Source organism: Pyrgilauda ruficollis, unplaced genomic scaffold, assembly GCF_017590135.1.
Source record: "Pyrgilauda ruficollis isolate IOZ18807 unplaced genomic scaffold, ASM1759013v1 scaffold100, whole genome shotgun sequence".
Taxonomy (NCBI): Eukaryota; Metazoa; Chordata; class Aves; order Passeriformes; family Passeridae; genus Pyrgilauda; species Pyrgilauda ruficollis.
The window spans coordinates 987,136-1,008,537 of record NW_024508102.1 but is presented as its reverse complement, the minus strand read 5'-3'; the positions used below and the strand labels follow the sequence as shown (position 1 = coordinate 1,008,537).

The window sequence follows — 21,402 nt, the reverse complement described above, 5'->3', positions numbered from 1 at the left end:
CAAACCTGATCCAAGGGAAGCACTGCAGGACAGAGCTTGAACTTGGCAGAGTCAGACCCAGGAATGGTTTGGGTTGGAAAGGATCTTAAACCCCTTCCAGTGCCACCCCTGCCATGGGGTCACATTCCAGTGCCACCATGCCACCTTCCAGGGTGCTGCAAACCCTGTCCAGCCTGGCCTGGGACACTGCCAGGGGTGAGAAAAGCACTTCCAGGGGTGAGGCAGTTCCTCCCAGGGCCTGGATCCAGCAGGAGCAGCTCCTGCACACCACAAGAAAGCGTTCCTCCACACCGCAGCCCTTTTTCCATTTCACCCTTCGCTGGATCATTTTATGCATCTATTCCCATTGCTAATTCAAACTAATTAAAGTATAAAATAGAATAATTTGTGCAATTTCAGAGCTGCCCTCAGCATATTGTGAGTTATGTTTCCTTTCTGCTGGTGCCTGATGTGAGCAATTCCCAGCCTCGCTGGCTCAGTACCCCCAAACTCATCTGACGGGGACACAAACTATTCCAGGAGCATGGGGATGGGGGAAGAGGGCAACTTTAAAGGGGAAAAAAGAATCCAAATTTAAATTTCATAGCTGAGCACTGAGTGTGATATTTCAGATTTCTCCTTCAAGGCCTTTTCCCCCTGGGAACACGGCTCTCTCCTTTTACTGCTGGTAAGGAAGACCTGGGTCTGTCTGTCCTTCCAGACAGGAAATCCTACAGCATTCCAAGCCCAGCCTTGAACATCAGCATCACCCACAGAGCTGGATGAAGCTCTGGACAGCCTGGGACACTGGGAGATGTCCCTGTCCATTTCCAGTGGATGAGCTTTAAGGTCCTTTCCAACCCAAAAAAATTCTGGGAATCCATGAACTCAGCTTCTTTCAGGATGGAGCAGGGGTGGTGACACCAAATCTGGAGGGACATCAGAGCTGCCCCCAGCTCCTGGGGATGTCCCAGGTCCCTTTACAGACCCCACAGCCCTGGGGAGCTGAGGCTCTGTGCCTCTGAATGTGCACATAAGGGAAATTCTAGAAATACCTCAGGACTGTGGTGGCTGGCCTGGAAATAAAACAATGGGTCTGTGGAAAAGGAGGAATTGGAAAGGGAAGCAAATGCTGAAGCAAACTCATAGGAACCCTGTGGCTGTGACTGGCAGAGGAAGAAACAGCCCTAATACAAAGAAAAACCAAAGCAAAACAAACAAACTGCAGGCAAAGGCAGGCAGCACTTGAAAGGAACAACCACACGAGCAATGTCTGCGATCTAACTCCGCCAGGAAAAACAAACCCACTGACCCCCCGCTCACACCGCCGCCTCTCCCAGCCCTTCTTCCCGCAAAGTTCGTTCTCCAAGGATTCCTCACCTCAAAGGCTTCTGCCCTGAGCTGCCCGCATTTATTTTGGGTCTGGACAGACATCCCTGGGGGCTGGGGGAGGCACTGGGGCCAGCGTGGCCAGAGCAGGTGAGCCCAGCAGGGCTGACAAATGTGCTGGCAGCAGGAGCCAGCAGGCTGTCCCACCTGCCTGGGCTCGGCTTTTTGGGCAATCCATGGTAATTAACACATCCTCCCTGCCAGCGAGGTGTTGTTAATGAGCGCAGACAAGTTTTTAGTGGAATTTCTTAATTATTCCTAATTGAGCGCGGGGAGGGAAGGGGAAAAAAGAGTTGGGAATTTTAGGAGGGTGGAGGAGGAGCACACACCCCAGGGGCACAGCCCTTCCTCCAGGGGCTCCTGTGCCCACCCCAGCTCCCTCTCTGTCCCAGCCCATGGGATCAGCATGAGCAGGTGGAGGAGCCCACGGGAGAGAGGATTTTGGACACTTCTGGTGGGATCCAGCCGAGCCCTTCTCCCTGTGCCAGTGTTCAAAGTTTGCTGAGATGATGTCCAGCTAACTGCCTGTCCAGCTAGCAGATAATGTAGTTCAAAATTTAATCAGTTCGTTTTTTCCCTCTTGATGGCTCCAGACCCTTTTATCCACATCTCGTGCATTTTTTATTGTGTTTTCTCAGTTCTCTTCAGGACAGCATGGGTATTTACGGCCCTGCTACTCCAGGACTGAAGGGTTCCCCTGTTTTTCTCAGCTCTCACTCCAATCCAACCTCTCCTAAATCATCTGGGCAGCTCCTGTCTGCCTCCCCCTCCCTCAGCATCCAGAAAGTTCAGCCCAAAGCAAAGCAGTTTGCACAGGACTGAAGCCTCTGGGGGTTACAGGACAGGGGAATGCACAACAAATCATCCCTGGAGAGCTGCAGCTCCTGGCACAGGGGCACTTGCAAAGCAAATATTTCACTGCTCCCAGAGCAGACTAAAAGACAATTTCTTTACCTAAAGACACAGTGATGGATGTGGAGCATGAGGGGGGAATTCAGTCAGTGGAAAACCAACAGGTCTGGGAATAAACGAGGAGCTGTGGCTGCCCCATCCCTGCAGAGCTCAAAGCCAGTTTGGACAGGGCTTGGAGCAACCTGGGGTGAATGAGATGAGCTCTAAGATCCGACCCAAACCGTTCCGTGGTTCTCTGATTCCCTCAAAGAACACAAACCTGTGCCCTCCAAAGCCCCGGTGGGCACATCCAGCACTGCTGGAGCAGCAGGGGCTCCCTCAGAGCTCTGCTGTGCTCGTTGGCATTCTCGTGGTGGTTCTGGGCTCTTCTCTCTGCCTGGGGAATGCTGAGGCTCCCAGCCAGAGCAGGAGGCTGCTCTGTTCCCCTCCTCAGAAAAGCAGAGGGCAATCCTCCCCCGTGGCTGAATGAGCCGTGGTGTGAGCCCAGCTGGGCTGGCAGCAGCTCCTGAGCCCATGGAAGGTGCAGGAATTGTGGAGGATGTTTCTGCAAGGTGAATTTTGCACTTCCAGCACCCTGGGCAGTGCCTGGTGAGGAAGGTGCTGCTGTTCCCCCCAGCACCCCACGTGGAGGTTTCACCTGAGGAGCACCAACAGCTGAGGGATCAAGAGCTGGGAAATAAGGAAGGGAAAATTCGTGTTGGCACGGTTGTTTTCAGGCAGGGAAGAGGCAGTGAGGGCAGAGGGAGAGCTTGCTCAGCACCAGCTCCTCTGCCCCTGCAGCTCTCACCTGCCAGGAGCCCCTGAAGCACAGGCTGGGGTGGAAAGGGCCCTCCTGGGATGTTTTCCTCACCACTAACACCAGCATCTTCCTTCCAGCCAGCATTTCCATCCTGCTGATTTACATCCCACGTCTGCAGCCCTTGATTAGGTGGTGAAATCTTTTGGAGCCAGCAATCCCTGCCCTGGGTTTGATTGAGCTCCTCTCACTCCTGCCTTAAAAATAGCCAAATTCCTTCTTCTGTCAGGAGCTGCGAAAATCTTTGGCCCCAGTTTTGCTGATGCTTACATAATGCCCACAGCCCTGCCAGGGTGGGCTGGGCTGCCTGGGGGAGCAGAAGGGCTCCTGCAGCCTTGGGGCCATCAAAGCACCCTCATCCCACAGGATTGATGGAGTTGGAGCTTCCAGACACTGAGAAAACCCAACTGCCCTGCTGACACGCAGACAATTAATGCTCCTGGGCTGAATTACAGAGCCACTTCTCCTCAGCACCAGCAGCCCTTCCCTCTGGGAGGGAGAAAGCAGAGAAGATTTTCTGCACGTGCAGGGGTTGTTGGTGTGGGCTCTGTGACAGACTCTGTGACAAAATGGGAATTTTCAAATCAGGGGGCGTTGGTGGCCGACATTTGTCAAACATTGCCATTAACCCTTCACCTGCTGTTTGATCAGCCCTGGGTGCACCCCACATCTCACCAGTGAAGCAGCAACGTGACCAATTCCACGTCAATATTTTATTTTATGTGTGCTTCTGTATTTTTTTTCCTGATAGAAGCTGTTAATTGAATTTGTCTGTGAAAAATGAAGCAGCTCATGCTGAGTGGCTGAGAAGAGCCAGGGTCCCCTTACGGTGACCCTGCTGGTCCCCCCACCACAGAACCCATGCGGAATTTGGGGACAGGACCCACAAACTGGCATGTTGGGGAGAGTAACTCTGCCAGCACCCACCAGACCCAGTGCTATTCCCACCCTGGAACCCCACAAAGCTCCTGCAATGCCACCCATCTCAATCTTCATCATCTCCATCATCATCATCATCTCCATCTCCATCCAGCTCTCCCCAAGCCTTGCTCAGCTTGTGTGCAGAAATGGGCTTTGTTTGCTCCACCAACACTGAGAAATGAATTCCTGCTTTAAATAGTGTCAGAACCACTTCTCCTTTCCCCTCTGAGTGTTTGAAACCAGGTGCTGTGTGAAAGGAACCTGAAGGCTCCTAATAACCACCCTTAAACCGAGTGGTTCAAGAGCTCCCAGTGCCTGGAAGCAAAGTTTCTTTATTCCTCTCTCCCCCGGATTGGGCTGTGCAACTGTTGCTTCTGTGCTTTGTGGGAGTGAAATCAAATGTCAAATATTCTGCTTTGGAAGGAGTTGGCAGTGAGACATGAAAGGCTCAGGGAGAGCTCAAAAAAAGAGGGAGGAAAAAACTGGAGCAAAGCACAGACAGGGCTGGGACAGGAGCCAGGGGATGGGGAAGGGCTGTGCCTGCAGCCACAGCTCCAGATCTGAGCAGGGAGAGGCTCTTTTCCCTGCAGTTCTGCACAAAGCTGGTCCTGGCTGCTGCCTGCACAGAAGGGAGCTGGGCTCCGTGCCGAGGAGCTCCCTCCATCCTTTGTGGGAAGCATCCCCAGAGCTCCATCCCCAGAGCTCCATCCCCAGAGCTCCATCCCCAGAGCTCCATCCCCAGAGCTCCATCCCCACAGCTCCATCCCCACAGCTCCATCCCCACAGCTCCATCCCCAGAGCTCCATCCCCACAGCTCCATCCCCACATCCCCACAGCTCCATCCCCAGAGCTCCATTCCCACAGCTCCATCCCCAGAGCTCCATCCCCACAGCTCCATCCCCAGAGCTCCATCCCCACAGCTCCATCCCCAGAGCTCCATCCCCACAGCTCCATCCCCACACCTCCATCCCCACGTCTCCAGCTCTACATCTCCATCCCCACAGCCCTGGGGTTGCCCCCAGAGCCCATCCCAGGGCTGTCCCAGGGCTGTCCCCATGCCCAGAGGTGCTCAGGAGGTGCCAGCAGCTATTGGGGAGCACCTTCCCCAGGTGAATTGCACAAACTCCAGCACCTTCCCCAGGTGAGTTCCACAACCCCCAGCACCTTCCCCAGGAGAATTGCACAAATCTCCAACACCTTCCCCAGGTAAATTCCACAAACCCCAGCACCTTCCCCAGGTAAATTCCACAAACCCCAGCACCTTCCCCAGGTAAATTCCACAAACCCCAGCACCATCCCCAGGTAAATTCCACAAACCCCAGCACCTTCCCCAGGTGAGTTCCACAAACCCCAACACCTTCCCCAGGTGAATTCTACCCCCCCAGCCATTCTCAAGGGCTGTGTGTGGACACAGGCACTGGCCTGCTTCTGTCTCAGACATCAAACCCCAGCTCTGGACAATCCTCCCCCCACGTTAACTGCAGCACAGCCCTGCTAGGAGCAGCTGCTCCCTGTGGCATTCTGCTGTGGCAAATTTCGGTTTGTTCTCCATTTCCAGCCTTCAGAGGCTGTTTTTTGCTGTATATTCTCGGTCCTTCTGAGGGCACCTCCCACCATTTACAGCCTCAGCCCTCTGGAGCTGCTGGACCTCCCTCCTCCTCTTGCTGCTGACCCCTTTTCAATCATCAGCCTCCTTTATAGAGAACCAGGGAAAAATATCATCTTGGCTGCACTTTGCTGGCCTATCACATTGCAAGATGGGGGCACTGGGGTCACAGGAGCTGACAGGATCCATATGCATCAGGTGCTGGGATTTTGGGACCCAGAGCACGCATTGCTGCAAGGGCAACAGGCAAATCCTGTGGCAAACCCTGCAAGGAATGAGAAGCAACAGCCCCCAGCTCCTGGAGTCTCCCCAAGGCAGAGCCGTGGCTGAAAATGGAATTAATGTTCCAGGAATATTCTATTATTTGCTAATTCTCTTCACATCTTTTTGTTTCACAATTAAGCAAATTAGTGCTTTGATGAATATTAAGACGCTCTTGCCTCATGAAAGATGAGTTAGAGGCATTCCCCCTGGACTTTGCTCCTAATGAAAACAGTTCCTCAACTGTTTGAGAGCCACACTGGGCCCTTTCCTTCCTGCTGGGAGCATGGGCAGCACGTGGCTCCTGCACAAAGTGACCAAGCATTGACATTTGAATTAAATAATTCAATTGCAAAGTTTGCACAGATCCTCATTATTGCCATCTAATCCCAGCCCGAGCTGGATGGGATCTGAAATTTGGGGCTGCTCATGCAAGTGTCTGTCCCTGAGTGTCTCCAACAAGCACAAAATGCCTTCCTCAGCCTCAGGGATTCACTCACTTCAGGCTTTCAGCAGGGAGAAGACTTTGCCCTCTTCTCAAACATTTTTTCCCTGCTTTTAAATGACTTTATAACCAAGGAATCCCTGCAGCTCAGGACCGAGGCAGGGGCAGCTCTGAGCCCCAAACCAGCCCAGTTCCCATCACTTCCAGCCAGGGACAAGCAGCTTCAGCTCTCCCCCCAGCACTGATGCCAACCTCTGCTCAGGGGCAGAACAACCCGAGCTCCCCTGGCTCTCCAAGCCCTGTCCCCATCCAGCACCTCGGGGCTGAGCTCCAGAGCACGCTGCTGAGGGGAGGGAGCTGGAATCCCCGGGCAGGGCAGGGCAGCAGCACTCACCTGGCGCTCTGACATGACGTACAGGTACTTGTGGTCGCTGGAGAAGGCCATGTCCCGCAGCACCGGGCTGCCGTCCTTGAACACCGGCACCACCTCGTACTGGATCCCGCCCTGGGGCGGCCCGTCCGCCCGGATCTGCAGCAGAAAACACACACGGGTTAGAGGGCACCTCGCAGCTGCCAAATTCTGCCTTTGTTTTGGGGGTTAGGAGAAGGTAGGAAAAGGAATGAATCTAAAAATCTCAGCTCTGAACTGCAGACAGAGCAGAGGAAGTGTGGGAGCAGGAGCTGGAGCAAAGGTTCCGTCTCCACTGCAACCACTGTGATTTCTCCAATCCAGGAGAAATAATGAGAGTTTTGTGGTTGCATGGTGAGCACAGAGACTGCCAGTGAGCCATGATTGACCATCCAGGGGGAAGGAAAATTGTAAACTTTTAAGATTCTCTCTAAAATAAACCTGAAAGGAGACCACAAAACTCTACAGCCGACAGCAAAGCCAAGATACTGCAGAGGTATTTTTTAATTCTCTAGACACCTATAGAATGACAGTTGGATAATCTCCATCACCTCTTCCTGCCGCAGAATCCTCCTGGAGCATCATCCCCGCTTAAAACCTGGAGATGCTGCTGCCACTTTCCTGTCTGCAGGATCCAGCGAGGCGAGGCCAGCCCAGCCCGTTGTGCTGAGCGGGCAGAGCTCTGGCACAGCACCACACGGTCCAAGCATCCCTCCATCCCTCCAAAACACCTCCCTGCTCCCGCAGGAAAACCTGCCCGGGCTGTGACAAGCCCCATCCCTGCCAGCAGCCGCTGCCGTGGAGGAAACTCCTTCTCTTACCCAAGTTAATAATTGATGGCCTCGGGGGCTGTGCGCGGGGAGGGGAGCAGGATAAACAAACTCTTTACATTGTCTTTCCCACCAGGATCTGCGTGTTTGGAGAGCCGCGGGATGGGAGCGCGGCGTGTGCGGGGCTGGGGGAGCCACGGGCTGGAAGCGACCGCGCTGCTGGGCCGGGGAGCCGCGGATGAGCCGGGAACTGCCGGGGATAAGCCGGGAATGTGCCGGGAATAAGCCGGGAATGTGCCGGGAATTGCCGGGGATAAACCGGGATGTGCTGGGAATGAGCCGGGAATGAGCCGGGAATTGCCGGGGATAAGCCGGGAATGTGCCTGGAATAGGCCGGGAATGTGCCGGGAATTGCCGGGAATGAGCCGGGAATTGTCGGGGAATTGCCGGGAATGAGCCGGGAATTGCCGGGAATGAGCCGGGAATTGTCGGGGATGAGCCGGGAATTGTCGGGATGTGCCAGGATGCGCCTGCTGCCCATCCAGGAGAGGGAACGCGGCTCTAGGATAACCCCTTATCCCAGAGGTGCCACCCCAGCTGGAAATACCGGGAGATCACACTGGGAGAGCAGAGCTGCTCCCCTGCACCCTCTCCGAATAAATCCTCCCCTTGGAAGGAGCCCCGGTGCCTCCTGCCATGTACAGACATGTTGGGTGCACACAAACACATTTATTTTCTGGATTTCTCTCTTTTTCCCTTTTCCTCCCGAGTGTTCAGTGCTATAAAAGAACATCAGGTGGGAATGTGAGTGGTCTGTTGAACATCCACAGTCAGGCACATGAGCCTCTGGCAGGATTAAGCTGCCAGCCCAAACCTGCCTCGAAAGCCCTGAATTTTCAGAAAGCAAAATCCCCCAAAAGGCAGAAGGTCAAATCCTGCTTTAATTCCACCTGTGAGAATTAGGATGGTCACAGCGCCCGTGAAATACCAGGAATTAGAGGCAGATTCACACCAGTATGAGCCCAGTGCCTTACTGGGTGCTGCCACCTGAGTCACCAGCCTGCAGCAGGGACAGAAATCACCTGAGGAATAAAGAGCAGGAACGCGGGGCTGTCAGGGCTCCACAGCCAGCACCATGCCTGATTAATGGCCAGACGGGAATGGAAGCGCCGGACATGAAGGATCAGCAGCCTTTGTGAAAAACAACTGTTTTCCAGAGTTCCCTCAGGGCACCGGCAGCTCGTTAAATTGAGCTTCTTTCTAGTAATGAGGTCAGACAGGGCTAATAAAGAGAGATACCACTGGACAAGCCTGGTGCAGACCAATTCCAACTGGGAATTGCAGCTCTGGGCTGGAGTGCCCGGCGGCTCCTCCAGCCCGGCTGAGGGCTTGGAGCTGTGCCTGGAATGGGAGCTTGGATGGGCCTTGGTGCCTGGAATGGAGTTTTGGGGCACAGCTCGGGGTGCTGGGCACTGCCTGTGCCCTCCTGCCCCCACAGGGAGCAGCCCAGGGGCTCTCAGGGACTCTGTCACCGTGAGGTGGCCCAGGGGACACGATGAGGGGACAGCAGAGTCCCCTGCCCCCCTCCCTGGGTGGGTGTTGAACCCCCAGAGCCCCCAGAGCCCCCTGCCCACAGTCCAGGCCGAGGGGCACCCACTGACACGGGGATGCTCCACTGCATCTCTTGCTCAGGGCTCGGTTTCCATGGCAACAAATGATGATGTCAGAGAAGAGCGATGATTCCTGTGGCCGAGGAAGAAGAAAGGGATCATCTCACGCAGCAGGAAGCTTCTTGTTGACGTTTGGAGAGGGAAATAATTCCTCTGCCTCACGTATGGGTGCCCTCCTGGGGCCTGACAGCTCCTGAGCTGTCCCTGGAGCAGGGCGTGAGACCAGCCCTGCACCTCCGGGCTCATCCCAAATCCAGGGCTCGTCTGGCACGGCCCTGGGGGAGGAGAGCACAGGGACGGGAGAGGGGAGCACAGGGACGGGAGAGGAGAGCACAGGGACGGGGCTCCAGGGGCCCTGTTTGGTTCTGTCCCTTCCCTCTCCCTGCCTGTCTCCTCTCCTGACAGGGTGATGGACGTGGGGAGGGTTAAGAGAGGGGCACAGAGGGAAGCAGGGTGGGCATGGGTGGAGCACAGGTGTGGGAAGAGGCACCTGAGCGAGCTGGAAACATGGATCAGAGGGACAGCAGAGCCCAGGAGGACACACCGCGGGCTGCCACACTCGGACAGGAACCCGAGGAGCTGCCTGGGCCACGTCCAGCCCTTCCCCCCCGCTGGATGTTTACAAATCTCTCCTGAGAAGTGCCTAATGACATAATCTGCAAATCCAAACTCATCCCTGCTGGCAGGGCCATCGGCAGCCCCGCTGGAGGAGCAGGATGTGCTGGGTGCAGGGTGCTGCAGCCCTGCAGAGCCTGGCTCACACTGAGCTCTCTAATACCCCCACAATGCAGCTGCAGGCTAAGCTGGGCTTTATCAGCAGAGATTAGCAAAATACCACATTGTGGCACCGGGATGTGGCCGTGTAGGAGCCACTCAAGGATCTAATCTGACATGAAGCTCCAGCACAGCTCGTGAAGGAAAGGTGCCCTCGGGTGCTGTGCCCAGGCAGTGCCGGTGCTGGGATATCTCTGCCTTCCCTCCCAGCAGGCTCCCATTAGAAGACATCGAATCTCTTTGCAGGAACTTTCCATGATTAAATTACCTGTCTGTTTTCATTAGGGGTGTTTCCACCAGGCTGACTCATGATGGAATTCCTGATGCCAGAAAAAAAAACCCAGCTGAATAAGTCGGTGCATGAGGGGGCTGATTCCCCAGCCTGGGTCCTGCAGCAAGGCCACCCATTAACTCCTGCAGAGCTGCAGCTTCTCCCCACCCCTGCAGGTGCCTGATGGGCCCCAAAGCACTTTGGGCTTCCATGTGGAAAGAGCCAGGGAGGCAGTGGAGGGGCTCCTGAGAGGATTCCCAGGGTCAGGAGCAGCAGGCACTGCCTGAACTTGCTGATTTCTGTCATGGCAGTGAAGTGAAAAGCTGTGCTTTGTGATTCTCCTGGTCCTGCATCCTCTGACCCCCACAGCAACCTCCAGGATGGGAGAATCCACAACTGGAACTGCCAATTATTACCCAAAAAGTTTCCAAGAGAGCTTTTCAGGCCCTCTGTGAAATTCTGGGAGTAAAGTTCCCCCCTGCTGACAGCTGGGCTGGACCCAATTCCAGGTCATTACTAAACCCAGAGGGGTGTGCGGGGTTCTGAGGATCCTCAGCGAGTCCACCCCACGTGTGGGATCTGAATTTGCTAACACAGGAGCGCCAGGGCCCCAGGCCCCAGCAGGATCCCTCACCGTGTCCCCATCCTGGGGAGAAGCCCAGCATTCCCTGCAGGCAGGAGCAGCAGGAATGGGACTGGGGAATTCTCCCCTTGGAATTCAAGTGCAACAGGAATCCCATTAGGTATCCTTCCCTTAAATCACAGATGTGTCCATGAGAAAGCTAATGACAAACCTTACATGCACGTTCCATTCAAATCAGCATATCCAATTAACTTCATTACCTGCAGGCTCCCTCATCTCCCAGGCTCTTTCTCTCCTGTCACATTTTCTTTGTGCATTTCTCCCATTTTAGGACAGAATGGTTCTGTCACAGGGGGCATCACCTCTGTCTTTGCCCCAAAGCCTCCATGGATGGAGCTCACGGCGCTGTCAGGCTGGGAGCAAAGCAGCTCCTGAGAGCAGCTCTGCTCCCTGGGGGAGGAGAAAATCCATCTTCTCCCGACTCACACTGTCCGACTGAACATTAAATACTCTCACTAATCACTGCTGGGGGTGCCCTTGCAAAACCCTGTGGAGAAAGTCTGCACGCAGTCTGCATTCAGGCCCTGGTGGGATCATCCCAACACTCCCCCAGCTCCTCCTGCCCCCCAGGAGGGTCACACAGCTCCCCCCTCACCTGGAGCCTGCCTTTCCCAATGGATTCAATTGCCCTCGGCTCAGACAATTCCTCCCTGGCAGGATCTCTGCTCTCCTTTCTGTGCAGCTGGGCCTGGGCTTATTCCTTGGAATTCCAGGGGTGGGCAGAGGGGAGCAGGGTGGGCAGGTAAGGTGGGCAGCACCTGAGCAGGGGCAGGCAGGGGGCCCCAGCCTCCCTGCCCCACATTGTCTGTGTGGGGGCACCCCCAATGTTGGATCTGCCAGGAGAAGAGATTCCAGAACGTTTCTTCCATCAACAGAGCTCTTCCATTCCCACAAGGAAAGAGATCGGGAGGAGGATCCCTTGCTGCCTTTCTGCAGGGCTCTGGAGGGGAAGGAGCCAGTTGTTGGGGTGAAGCAGCAGCTCAGACATCCAGACAGGACAAACCCCTGAGAGAAATTGCCACTGGAGAGGTTCTTTCCTGCTCCAGGCCTTTATTTCCTTCTGCCTCCCTCCAGCCTCGTGCAGAGCTGCTCGTGCAGGATGAGGCAGGGAGGGTGGCAGAGGCACCATGCAGAGCCTAATCAGCAGCCCCATGTCTTTAATTTATTACTGCATGAGAGGCTCGTTTAGAACAAAGCTGCCAGTTCAGGAGATCATTCCTTGAAAAGACTTTTTATTTGAAAAGCTGTCAGCTCACACCTTGTCACAGCCCTACTTGCAGCAGCACAACTTTAATAACATGCCACCTCATGCAAATGAGCTGCTAATTAATTAAGTAGTATTCTTCCGGGGATGGATTCATTAGAATGAAATTTGGGCTGGCGAGGCTGGATTGCTTTGGATGGTGCTTTAAATCAGCAGCATTGTCTTCTCCTGGAGGCCCAGCTCTGCCTCCCATCCAGAGGGAAGCTCCTTCCCATTCCGTGCCCCCAGGAAGGCTCTGCACACCCTGGTGCTGGAACCACCTCCTGCCCTGCCAGACAGGTGAGGAAAGGGTGGGACAGCCCCAGGAACACGCAGAGGGGATTTTATTCCTGCTCTCCGTGGGCAGCCTGGAGATGCACTGCAGGGTTGGCTGGCTGAACACAGCCCAGGCTGCTCCTCAGCCCTCTGGGTGCCACAAACCCCGGGCAGGGTCATTCCCTGCCTTTTCCCACTCTCTGCCCTCGTTCTCCCCTTTGTCCTGAGCCAAAGCTGGGCTCGGTGTTAGCAGGGACCCAAAGGGACACGTGAGAAACCCAAACTGCCTGGCTGTCCCTCCAGGACACACCTGGGGATGGAGGAATTGTGAGAGACATCTGGGGAGTGAATACCAGAACAGGGCTGAGTGCTGAGCCTCAGCTCTGTGATGGACAGAAAACACAAGAGCAAGCCCAGAGCTGGTGTTATTCTGGTGTTATTCAGGGCAAAGGAGGCACCAGCTATCTGCTTGTCACAAACCATTTGCAGCTCTTGCCCAAAGCCCCCAAAATAGCCCTGCATCTGTGTTATCTGTCCACACCTCACCTGTGCCCTTCCAGCTGAATAATCCTGCACAGCTCCGTGTCAGGCTCTCTCTCCCCAGGAACATCCTCCTCCAGCTCTGCATTTCACAGCTGAAGGGATTGGTCCTGCTTAGTTTGCTTTGTTGACCTTGAGTGGCCATGTAAAATGGCATCAAAAGCCACTTAGACAAGACTGTCTAATGTGAAGTTTGCTCTAAACGAGCTTCAGTGAGTCGTGATTCTCCCCAAGGAGGAAAAAACTAAATGACTGTCAAAAATTGCCACACAAAAAACCCCTGTTTCTCCAAAGCCACAGCTTCCAGCTGATCAGGTGGGAGCCACAGAGTTCCTCAGGAAATATTATTCTGTTTCCTTTTTGAAAACATCATGTAAGTAATATGTTTCAAATGGCTTCGATTTCCTGCCCAGCACCTCCCGGGGATGCTGGAACATGAGCCAAACTCGGAGCTGCTGAAGGCCAAAACCCAGAAGGAAATAAGAGAATCCAAACTTTATTGTCTTTGGGGTTTCTAAAGCTGTGGATAAATCCTGCCTGGTGGTTCTGTGCTGCTCTAGGTCAGGCAGGAGCCATCAGGTGAACAAGGAGGCCGTGCATATTTTTGGTTTCATTTGTGCATGCAGAGCCAGTCATGTGTTACTGATCAGATCTAACCTTGCTGGGGCAGAGGATGTGAGAAAATTACCGAGCACTCAGCTGAGCTCAGATCCCTGGAAATGAGGAAAATGAGTCTCTCTGCTGCTCCCCCAGGCACTCCTGCCCAGCAGGACCAGAGCTGCAGGTGGCAAGGGGCATTTTTGGGTTGTGAATTGGGGCAGAGCCTCACAAAGGGCATTTTCTGGGTTGTGAATTGGGGCAATTTTTGGGTTGTGAATTGGGGCAGAGCCTTACAAAGGGCATTTTTTGGCTTGTGAATTGGGGCGGAGCCTCACAAAGGGCATTTTTTGGGTTGTGAATTGGGGCAGAGCCTTACAAAGGGCTGGGTGCTGGGGCAGGAGCAGCCCTGCAGGGAGGTCGTGTGAGGACAGAGAGCCCCGGGCAAGCTGGCATTGCCCCAGGGCTCCCTCCAGCCCTGCAGCCTGCCTGGGCTGTGGCAAACCCCCAGCAGGGTCTGGCTCCGTGTTCGGGGCTGCTTCAGCATCCCTGGGCACGCAGGGGCTGCAGCAAGGTGTCACCTGCAGGGCTGGCTGGGGCCCAGGGACATTGGCTGGTACATTCCCTGTCCTGGAAGCACTGAGGACTCCTGATGGGAGGCTCTACCATAGAAATCCCTGGGGCTGAATCTCTCCCTGCTGCTCATTCATGCCCCAATCCCCATCAGACAGAGGTTTGAGGTAGCTCAGGTTCCTGGTGTGTGAGGAAAGCTCCTCCTGCCCCTCTGAGCTGCTTCCCCAGTGCTATTCCGGGGCAGATCAAGGATAAAAATAAAAATAAAAAGCAAAAATCTCTTCCATCTCCGCACTGTAACTCCCTAAGCCTTCGGCACATGCCCTTTGCAGCATCTCAGAATTAATCAGCAGATAAGCAGATGAACTGGCTCTGAATAATCTGTGCATGCAACACATGGAACACTGCTCTGCACGGCCTTGGACAGAGTGGGATTTGCTGGACTGGGCTCAGAGCACGTGTCTGTCCCTCTGTCCCTCTGTCCCTCTGTCCCTGTGCCTCTGTCCCTATCCATCCCTGCCCCGGGGGTTGGAGCTGCCCAGCACACACTGCCCTGCATGGGTGGCAGGATCAGCTTGCTGGTCCTCAAATCCCCAAATTCAGAGTTTAATTCAAGTTCAGCTGGGGGAGGAGAGGCCCCTGCAGGAGCTCTGTGTGCAGCTCTGGGACTCAGGGCTGGCTCTGGCACCTGGAGACTGTGAAATTCCCTGCAGGGCCTGTCCTGGCGGAGCCACCAGGGCACACAGAGCTTCCCTCTCCACCCCCTTAGCAGGGAAAACACACCTCAGAGAGCTGAGGATGTGCCCAAGGCCTTGCTGCTGGCCTTGGTGGCAATCACAGGGTCACTTCAGGGTGCCACAGCTCTCTGTTGGTGGCCACTGGCACAGGGACACGAGGGCAGGTGCAGCAGCAACACAGGTAAAGCTCAAAGTGATGTCAGACACCTCCAGACTGGGAGGAGAGAGGGGAAAAGGGGAAAAGGGGAAAAGGGGAAAAGGGGAAAAGGGGAAAGGGGGCTGTGGCTGCAGGGCTGGAGCTGAAAATGGGTTTGGAACACACGAGCAGCACAATCTGAGCTCCCTGGTCCAGCGGCAGCCTGAGCTGGCTCCATGCTGGAAGGTTTTGCTCGTGGTTCCTGAGCAGAGGAGATGTGGGACAGAGCTGCCCCAGAGCTGTGAAACCCCCAGCAGCCAGCACAGCCCATCCCTCCTGGTGCCCATGGCCCAGGAGCTGTGAAACCCCTCAGAGCAGGACAGAGGCAGCTCTGCCCCCAGCAGCCAGCACAGCCCATCCCTCCTGGTGCCCATGGCCCAGCATCAGGAGCTGGGCTCGGGCTGGGTGCAGGATGGAGAGACAGAGCCCCACACATTCCTGCTCTGCTCCATAATTGACCTGCAGATAAACACATGGCTTCCGCCCTAATCCCCCGCAGCCTCATGAACATCAGCCGCGCTAAATTTTTCATGTAATTAAGAGAAAAACCCTAATCCAGTGTAATTAGCTCCCTGATTGCCAGCGTCAGGCAGCAGAGCAGTGTTTGAACAGCAATTCAGGTCTGGCTGGTTAGGCAAACACTGCGTGTGTGGCTCAGTAACTCAACACTGGAGCGGCTCCCCCTGTGCTGTCCTCACGGGCTGCTTCCCTAAACAGCCCCCAGAGCTTTCCGTGCTGCCAGGGGCCTCATCTCCCAAAAATGCTGCTCCAGTTACAGCCCCGGGGGGCTGGGCATGGAGCAAGGCCAGCAGCTCCCCCAGAGCCCCCTCTCTGCTGATGCTGGAGTGGTACCCCCCACCTCGGGGATCACACCGAGATTTTTGGGACAGCACCACCCCTGCCTGCCTAAATTCAGCATCTGAGAGTCACAGCTGAGAGCCTGGTGGAGGAACAATCTCCTGGTGGGGATGCTCAGCACCAGCACCACAACCAGGCAGAGCTGGAGGCGACCACACCTCCAAGGGGTTTTGTGGTGCAGAGCAGAATTCATCCCAGCACCCAGCCCTCATGGCTTGCAGTGATATTTTTCTCTTTCATTCATATACATGAAGGCAGAATTTTAAGAGAGAAATGTTTGAATTTTGGGAAGGGGAAGCAGATGGGAGAGGAACAGAGAATGTGGATGTGTGTGCCAACAGGGAGGCAGAGAAACCAAGAAAGCACAGAGAGAAGACACCTTCACTTAACCATTTCATCCATCCCCAGCAACAAGGAGCTGAGCTGCTGAAGCCACTGTTAAATGTTTCTGTTTTCTTTCTAAAATTCCCTTGTGACAAACTACAGCCACCTCCAGCTCTCAGCAGTCACACCTTCATCTTCAGACTCAATACCTGAAACACAGGTTTGAAGGTGATATTATTGTAGGAATATTTGTTGGAGTGTCTCAAGGAGGATTTTATGCCTCATCCTGGGCAGTGTCACAAAGGGTTTTTCTGCTTTTGGAGAAGGGTCTTGCTCTTTATTTTGGCAGTTTTGGTTGCTGCTGCTGTAGAGGCTGAGTTTTTGTGCCTGGGACACTGCAGACCCCAGAACCATCCCCCTTGAGTGAGGAGCAAGCTCAGAACCCTCACACAGCCCCAGCCTCGCAGCCTGAATCCCCGCAGAGCCCTGGGTTCCTGCTGGGAATCAGAATTCCCTGGGTGTTTGTGCAGCCAGGCCCGGGAACCTCAGGAGCCCTGGCAGGAGATTGCAGCCAGGCAGGGAGAGGTGTCAGGGGTGCTGAAAGGGGCAGGGGGAGGTGTTGGGAGGAAAGGGAGCTGCTCAGTCACCTCCAGACAGCTTTGAGGTGACCTGAGGGACACCACGGGGCCCTCAGGATGGATTTTCCATCCCCTGCCCCCAGAAGCTGCAGTTCCAACAAGGGGGGTGTTCTTTGAATTGCTCTCACTAAAAAGAGACCGGGTATCAAATGTTCCCAAAGCTTTTAAAACAAGTGCTACAAACTGAGCCAAGGCTCAGAACTGATATGGAAAGTTACCTTCCAGGGCAGATTTTCCCAGTGAGGGAGTGCTGGCAGCCACAGCAGCCTCTGTGCACGAGGCCACTGCTCAATGTCAGAGGGGCTGAGCTCCTTCTTGCCTTCCTCTTCCCGTTGCTGCAGGAGCAGCACAGCCCCCTGCACACCCACACAGAGTAATTGCTAATGATCCCCGGCCTCGTGCTTTGGCACTGGCGTGATTTATTGCTTGTGTCATGGTTTGCACTCAGCTGTGAAGGAATCTTGCCGTGACCTAAAGCCATGAGACTCCAATTTTCCTGGTGTTGGAGCCTCTGGCCTGGCCAGCCCAACCCACCAGGTATTTCCCTGTCTCCTCCTGCAGTTTGTGCTGCCAGAGCCTGGCTGGGAGCTGGGTCCTGCTCTGAGCACCTGGAGTGCTGTGGTTTGTGCCTTCACCTGCTTCCCAGGGGCTCTGAGCCTTGAAAATTCACTCTAAAGCAGCTTCAAACCCTCCAGTTTTCATTATTAATACGACTCCTTTCATCAGAGCCCACTCATCCTTTTGCTTTCTCTTTCTGTCTCTTCCCTTTCATTGTTTCCCCGGTGCTTCCATGGGAATGGCACCGAGACCCCGACCCGGCAGCAGGAATTCATTTCATCAAAGCTTCCTCCTGCAATCGAGGGTTTGTTGTGGGGGTTTCCCCCCCCTTGGTTTTAATTCCATCTGTATTTAATCCCAGACAAACACAAACAACGATCTCAGCTCCCTAAGGCCATCGCTTTCTAAATCAGTTACAGCCAGCTCCAATTAGCAGGCAGGCAACATGAGCAGCTCCTGGATCTTTGGGAACGAGCCAGCCCAGAAGGTCCTTTTCCCCAGACTGTCCCTTTTTTCCTTCTGAAGGACTTGCACCATCATTAGAGGCACAGGCTCTGCAAGATAAAACCCCCTCCCCTTTGCTTCTACTGCCGTGGGGACGATGTTCCACGGCCTCATTAATGCTGTTTGTGCTTCTGTGCTCCAGCACCTGAGTCTACCTGCAGGCTTTGATTTATAAGAGCATCCCAAAGGCTCTACAAGTGCTGAAGAGAGACTTTATTGGTCACTTTAGCTTCCCTCTCAGCCTGCACTTGAAACTGCTTCTTAACAGATTCTCTAAGCCGGGCTGAGGAGAGCCAGCAACGCCAGCTCCTGCCAGGCACAAACCTGACCCTCCTCAGGGTGTGAGAGGATCTCTCAGAGGTGCCCTGGGGAAGCCTCTCCCTTCTCAGGCCACGACAGCATCTCCTGGAATCACCCTGGGGAAGAACGCACCAGCCCTCAGAGGAGCCCACCTCATTCAATGTGGAATTATTTGGTTGAACCTGACTGAGAGTTCACCGTCCTCAGATTGTTTGGGTGGGAATTGTCTGACCCTGCAGGCTGGTGGGATTTTCTGGAATTATCCAGACAGGCACTTGTTCTTTAGGGCTCAGAGCGGGTGGTGTGCCCTGCTCTGCCAGGGCCCTGCTGCCTGCTCCCCCTCGTTGGGTGTCTGGGGGGTGCTGGGGGCACTGGAGGAGCTCAGTCCTTGGCTGAAGGGACGTGCCCAGGCAGGACACACTCTCACTGTCCCCCCCAGCCTCCCTCCCTCCATTAGGGAGCTATTTCAGGCAATGATTTCAGATGAAAATCTCTATTTTATTAATTGTGGGTGTGCCTTGCTGCTGGACTCTTTAATGTGTTTGCCAGCTGTGTCAACGTGAGCCATGGAGGGAACAACTAAACCCAACTGCCTGGAGCGTGTCACTCCTGCTGGGACACAGCTGTCACCAGAGCTAGCCGGGGTGGGGGCCACGGCCAAAACTGCTGTCCCCCCTCTCCTGTGGATCACAGAATCCTTCAGGCTGGAAAAGAACTCCAAGATCATCAAGCCCAACCTTCAACCGGTGCCACCAGTGCCCACCAAACCACGTCCCAGTGCCACCTCCACTCCTTTTGTGGGCACTCCCAGGGATGGTGACTCCACCACTGCCCTGGGGAGCTGCTCCAGTGTCTGACCACTCTTCCAGTGAACTTTTCCCAATATCCAACACATCCAGGGCCAGTGTGGCAGTGGATGGGGCTGTGCCCAGCCCAGCCCAGTGGAGGATGGCCAGGCAGGTCCATCTGGAGACGCCGCCGGGTTTCTCTGTCCTTCCCGCTGGCTGGCAGGGAATGCACGGAGCCAGATCCAGCTCTGCTGGGCTCCAGCTCAGTGTGCTGCCAGCAGCTGTCAAAGGGACAGACGAGGCTGGGAGAGAAAACCTCTTGCATTGCTGCAAACCCCTTCCCCAGCCACGTTTCCCCAGCTCAGTCCAGGCTCGCTCTGCGCCAACAATCCCGCGATTTCTGCGCTCATCTCCCGCTGCGTGCACACACCTCCCCGGCAGCCAGGAGAAGGATTTCCTCCATTCATGCCTTTTCCTACCATGCAGGGCTATCAGAAAGAGCAGCGTGTGCAGGCAGACAGATTTATCCACCTGCCCTACCTGGCAAAACTGATTGGGTTTGACAGACGTGCCGGGATGTGCCGGCACGTTAACGACCGCTTTAGCATGGAAACGAGCAGAGCAGTGCTCCTCACAGATGTTAGGAGGAGAAGTTTATCTAAAGCATATTTTATGGCTGTGCAGAATGTATTAGATCAGCAGCCTCAAGAAAAATCACTACAGGCTCCTTCCCTAACAAACACACGCAAATTTTTAAAATCAAATAAAACAAAACCTCCCCCGAACAAAGCGTGACACGTTTTACAAACCAAATTCTTTGCTGCTGAGGTGACTTCAGCTTTTGGGTGAGGAGTAAAGAGATCATCAGGAAGGAGAAAGGGGTGAGAAGCACCCAGTCCAGCCTCACACAACCCATCCCCGCGGATCAATCACTCCCAGGACCTGCCTTCCCCCTCCAAGCGAGTGATTTAAGTCCTGTTATTTTAGAGAGATCTCAAGACAGAGCAGCATTAATGGGCTCCACTGTCTGCAAAGTGCTCCTGCTTAGACACCCGCAAAGCTGAGCAAGAGAGGCACCAGGCTAAAAAATGTTCCCTCTCAAGCAAAACAGACTCGCACTTGGATCGCACAGAAATTAAAGCAACAAAAGGTCTCTGAAGCCAATTGCCATCTAACTGAGAAACAGGCTCGTCACTTTGTACACCCATCTGGCAAGGACATACTTTCCATTTCAGCAAGTGCGGGGATGGGTGGACAGCGAGGGGAATGTGAGAACAGCAAAGAAAGGAGAAGAATGCAAACCTGCGGGACAACACTGCTGCCCTGTCACGAGTACTGTACTCTATTCATATGAAAATCCATACGGCTGCTACTGTTGCATGCACTCTTCTTACACAGCATGAAATTAAAATTCCTCCTCAGTCTCACATTGCCAGCATCACAGAGCAACTCCAGAGCAGGCGAGCAGACAATTTATCCTTTGGCTTCCTCAGACGGGCTTGTGCTGGGATTGGAAGCCAGTGGGGTGAGGGAGATGAGTCCATTGCCCACGGTGACAAATTCTGCTTCCCAAACAAATCCCAGAGAAATATTGCTGGCCTCCAGTCTGACTGTTGGTGCTCCTTTCCCAGTGCAGTTTCACATGTGTAATTCCCCCCAGGCCCCCCTGCCACTTCCCTTCTTATCTTCCCAGAACAAACTCAACGTGCAGGCTAATTTCAAGGAGTGTTTCACCCAGAGTCCAGCCAAATGTCAGTGGATCTGCTGGAAATGCAAATTGAGACAATCATGCAAAAGAGGAGGGCTTATGGATTGTGCGGGAGGGCAACAGAAGGCAAATAAAAGCTGACAGGGAGAGGGAGCGGGGAACAAATCTTCCGTCTCAAGCTGTTGAGCATTTGCACAAATGCCCGTCGAGCAGCAAAGACAGATTCCCCAAAATGCCCAAATCCCATTGATTATCCCTGCTAAATTGCCTGCGTGCCTCCAAACCCCACCTATCGCCGAGCTCCTAAACCAGCATTCAACTCCCACCATTCCCACCCACTCCACGGGGTGTAAATGACAGGGAAGAGATGGAGAAGGGATCTGGAGCAGAACTGAGGAGCCTGGGAGGTTTTTTTTTTTTTTGTGGTTTCCCAAATTCCAAAGAGCCATTGAGTTGTCAAAAGCAATTGCAGCTCTCACAAAAAGTGTTTTATTTTGTGCTTTTGAGAAAGTCGGGATAACTGCGAGATCATCTGGGGACAAAGTGAGGGGAAGATGCTGGAGACGAGAACTTGATTAGCTCAAAGCCAGCCACAAGAATTTTTTCAGATACAAGCGGATTTGTTCATTATGTGTGCAAAGAAACAGCAAGCAGGAGGACAGGATCCATACTATGTGTTGTAACATGATAGAGAATGAATCCCCTCAGGTTACAAA

The 21,402-nt window shown here is 54.3% G+C and overlaps 1 protein-coding gene across 3 annotated transcripts in view; it reads right to left on the bottom strand.

Moving 5' to 3' along the window:
- Positions 1-21,402, bottom strand: part of PLXNA2 (plexin A2) — a 138,929-nt gene that overhangs the window by 83,473 nt on the left and 34,054 nt on the right. For all 3 annotated transcript variants that reach the window (XM_041466980.1, XM_041466974.1, XM_041466988.1), the window contains exon 4: positions 6,704-6,838. In XM_041466980.1, coding sequence (XP_041322914.1) covers positions 6,704-6,838 — 135 coding nt within the window. The remainder of the gene's footprint in view (positions 1-6,703; positions 6,839-21,402) is intronic.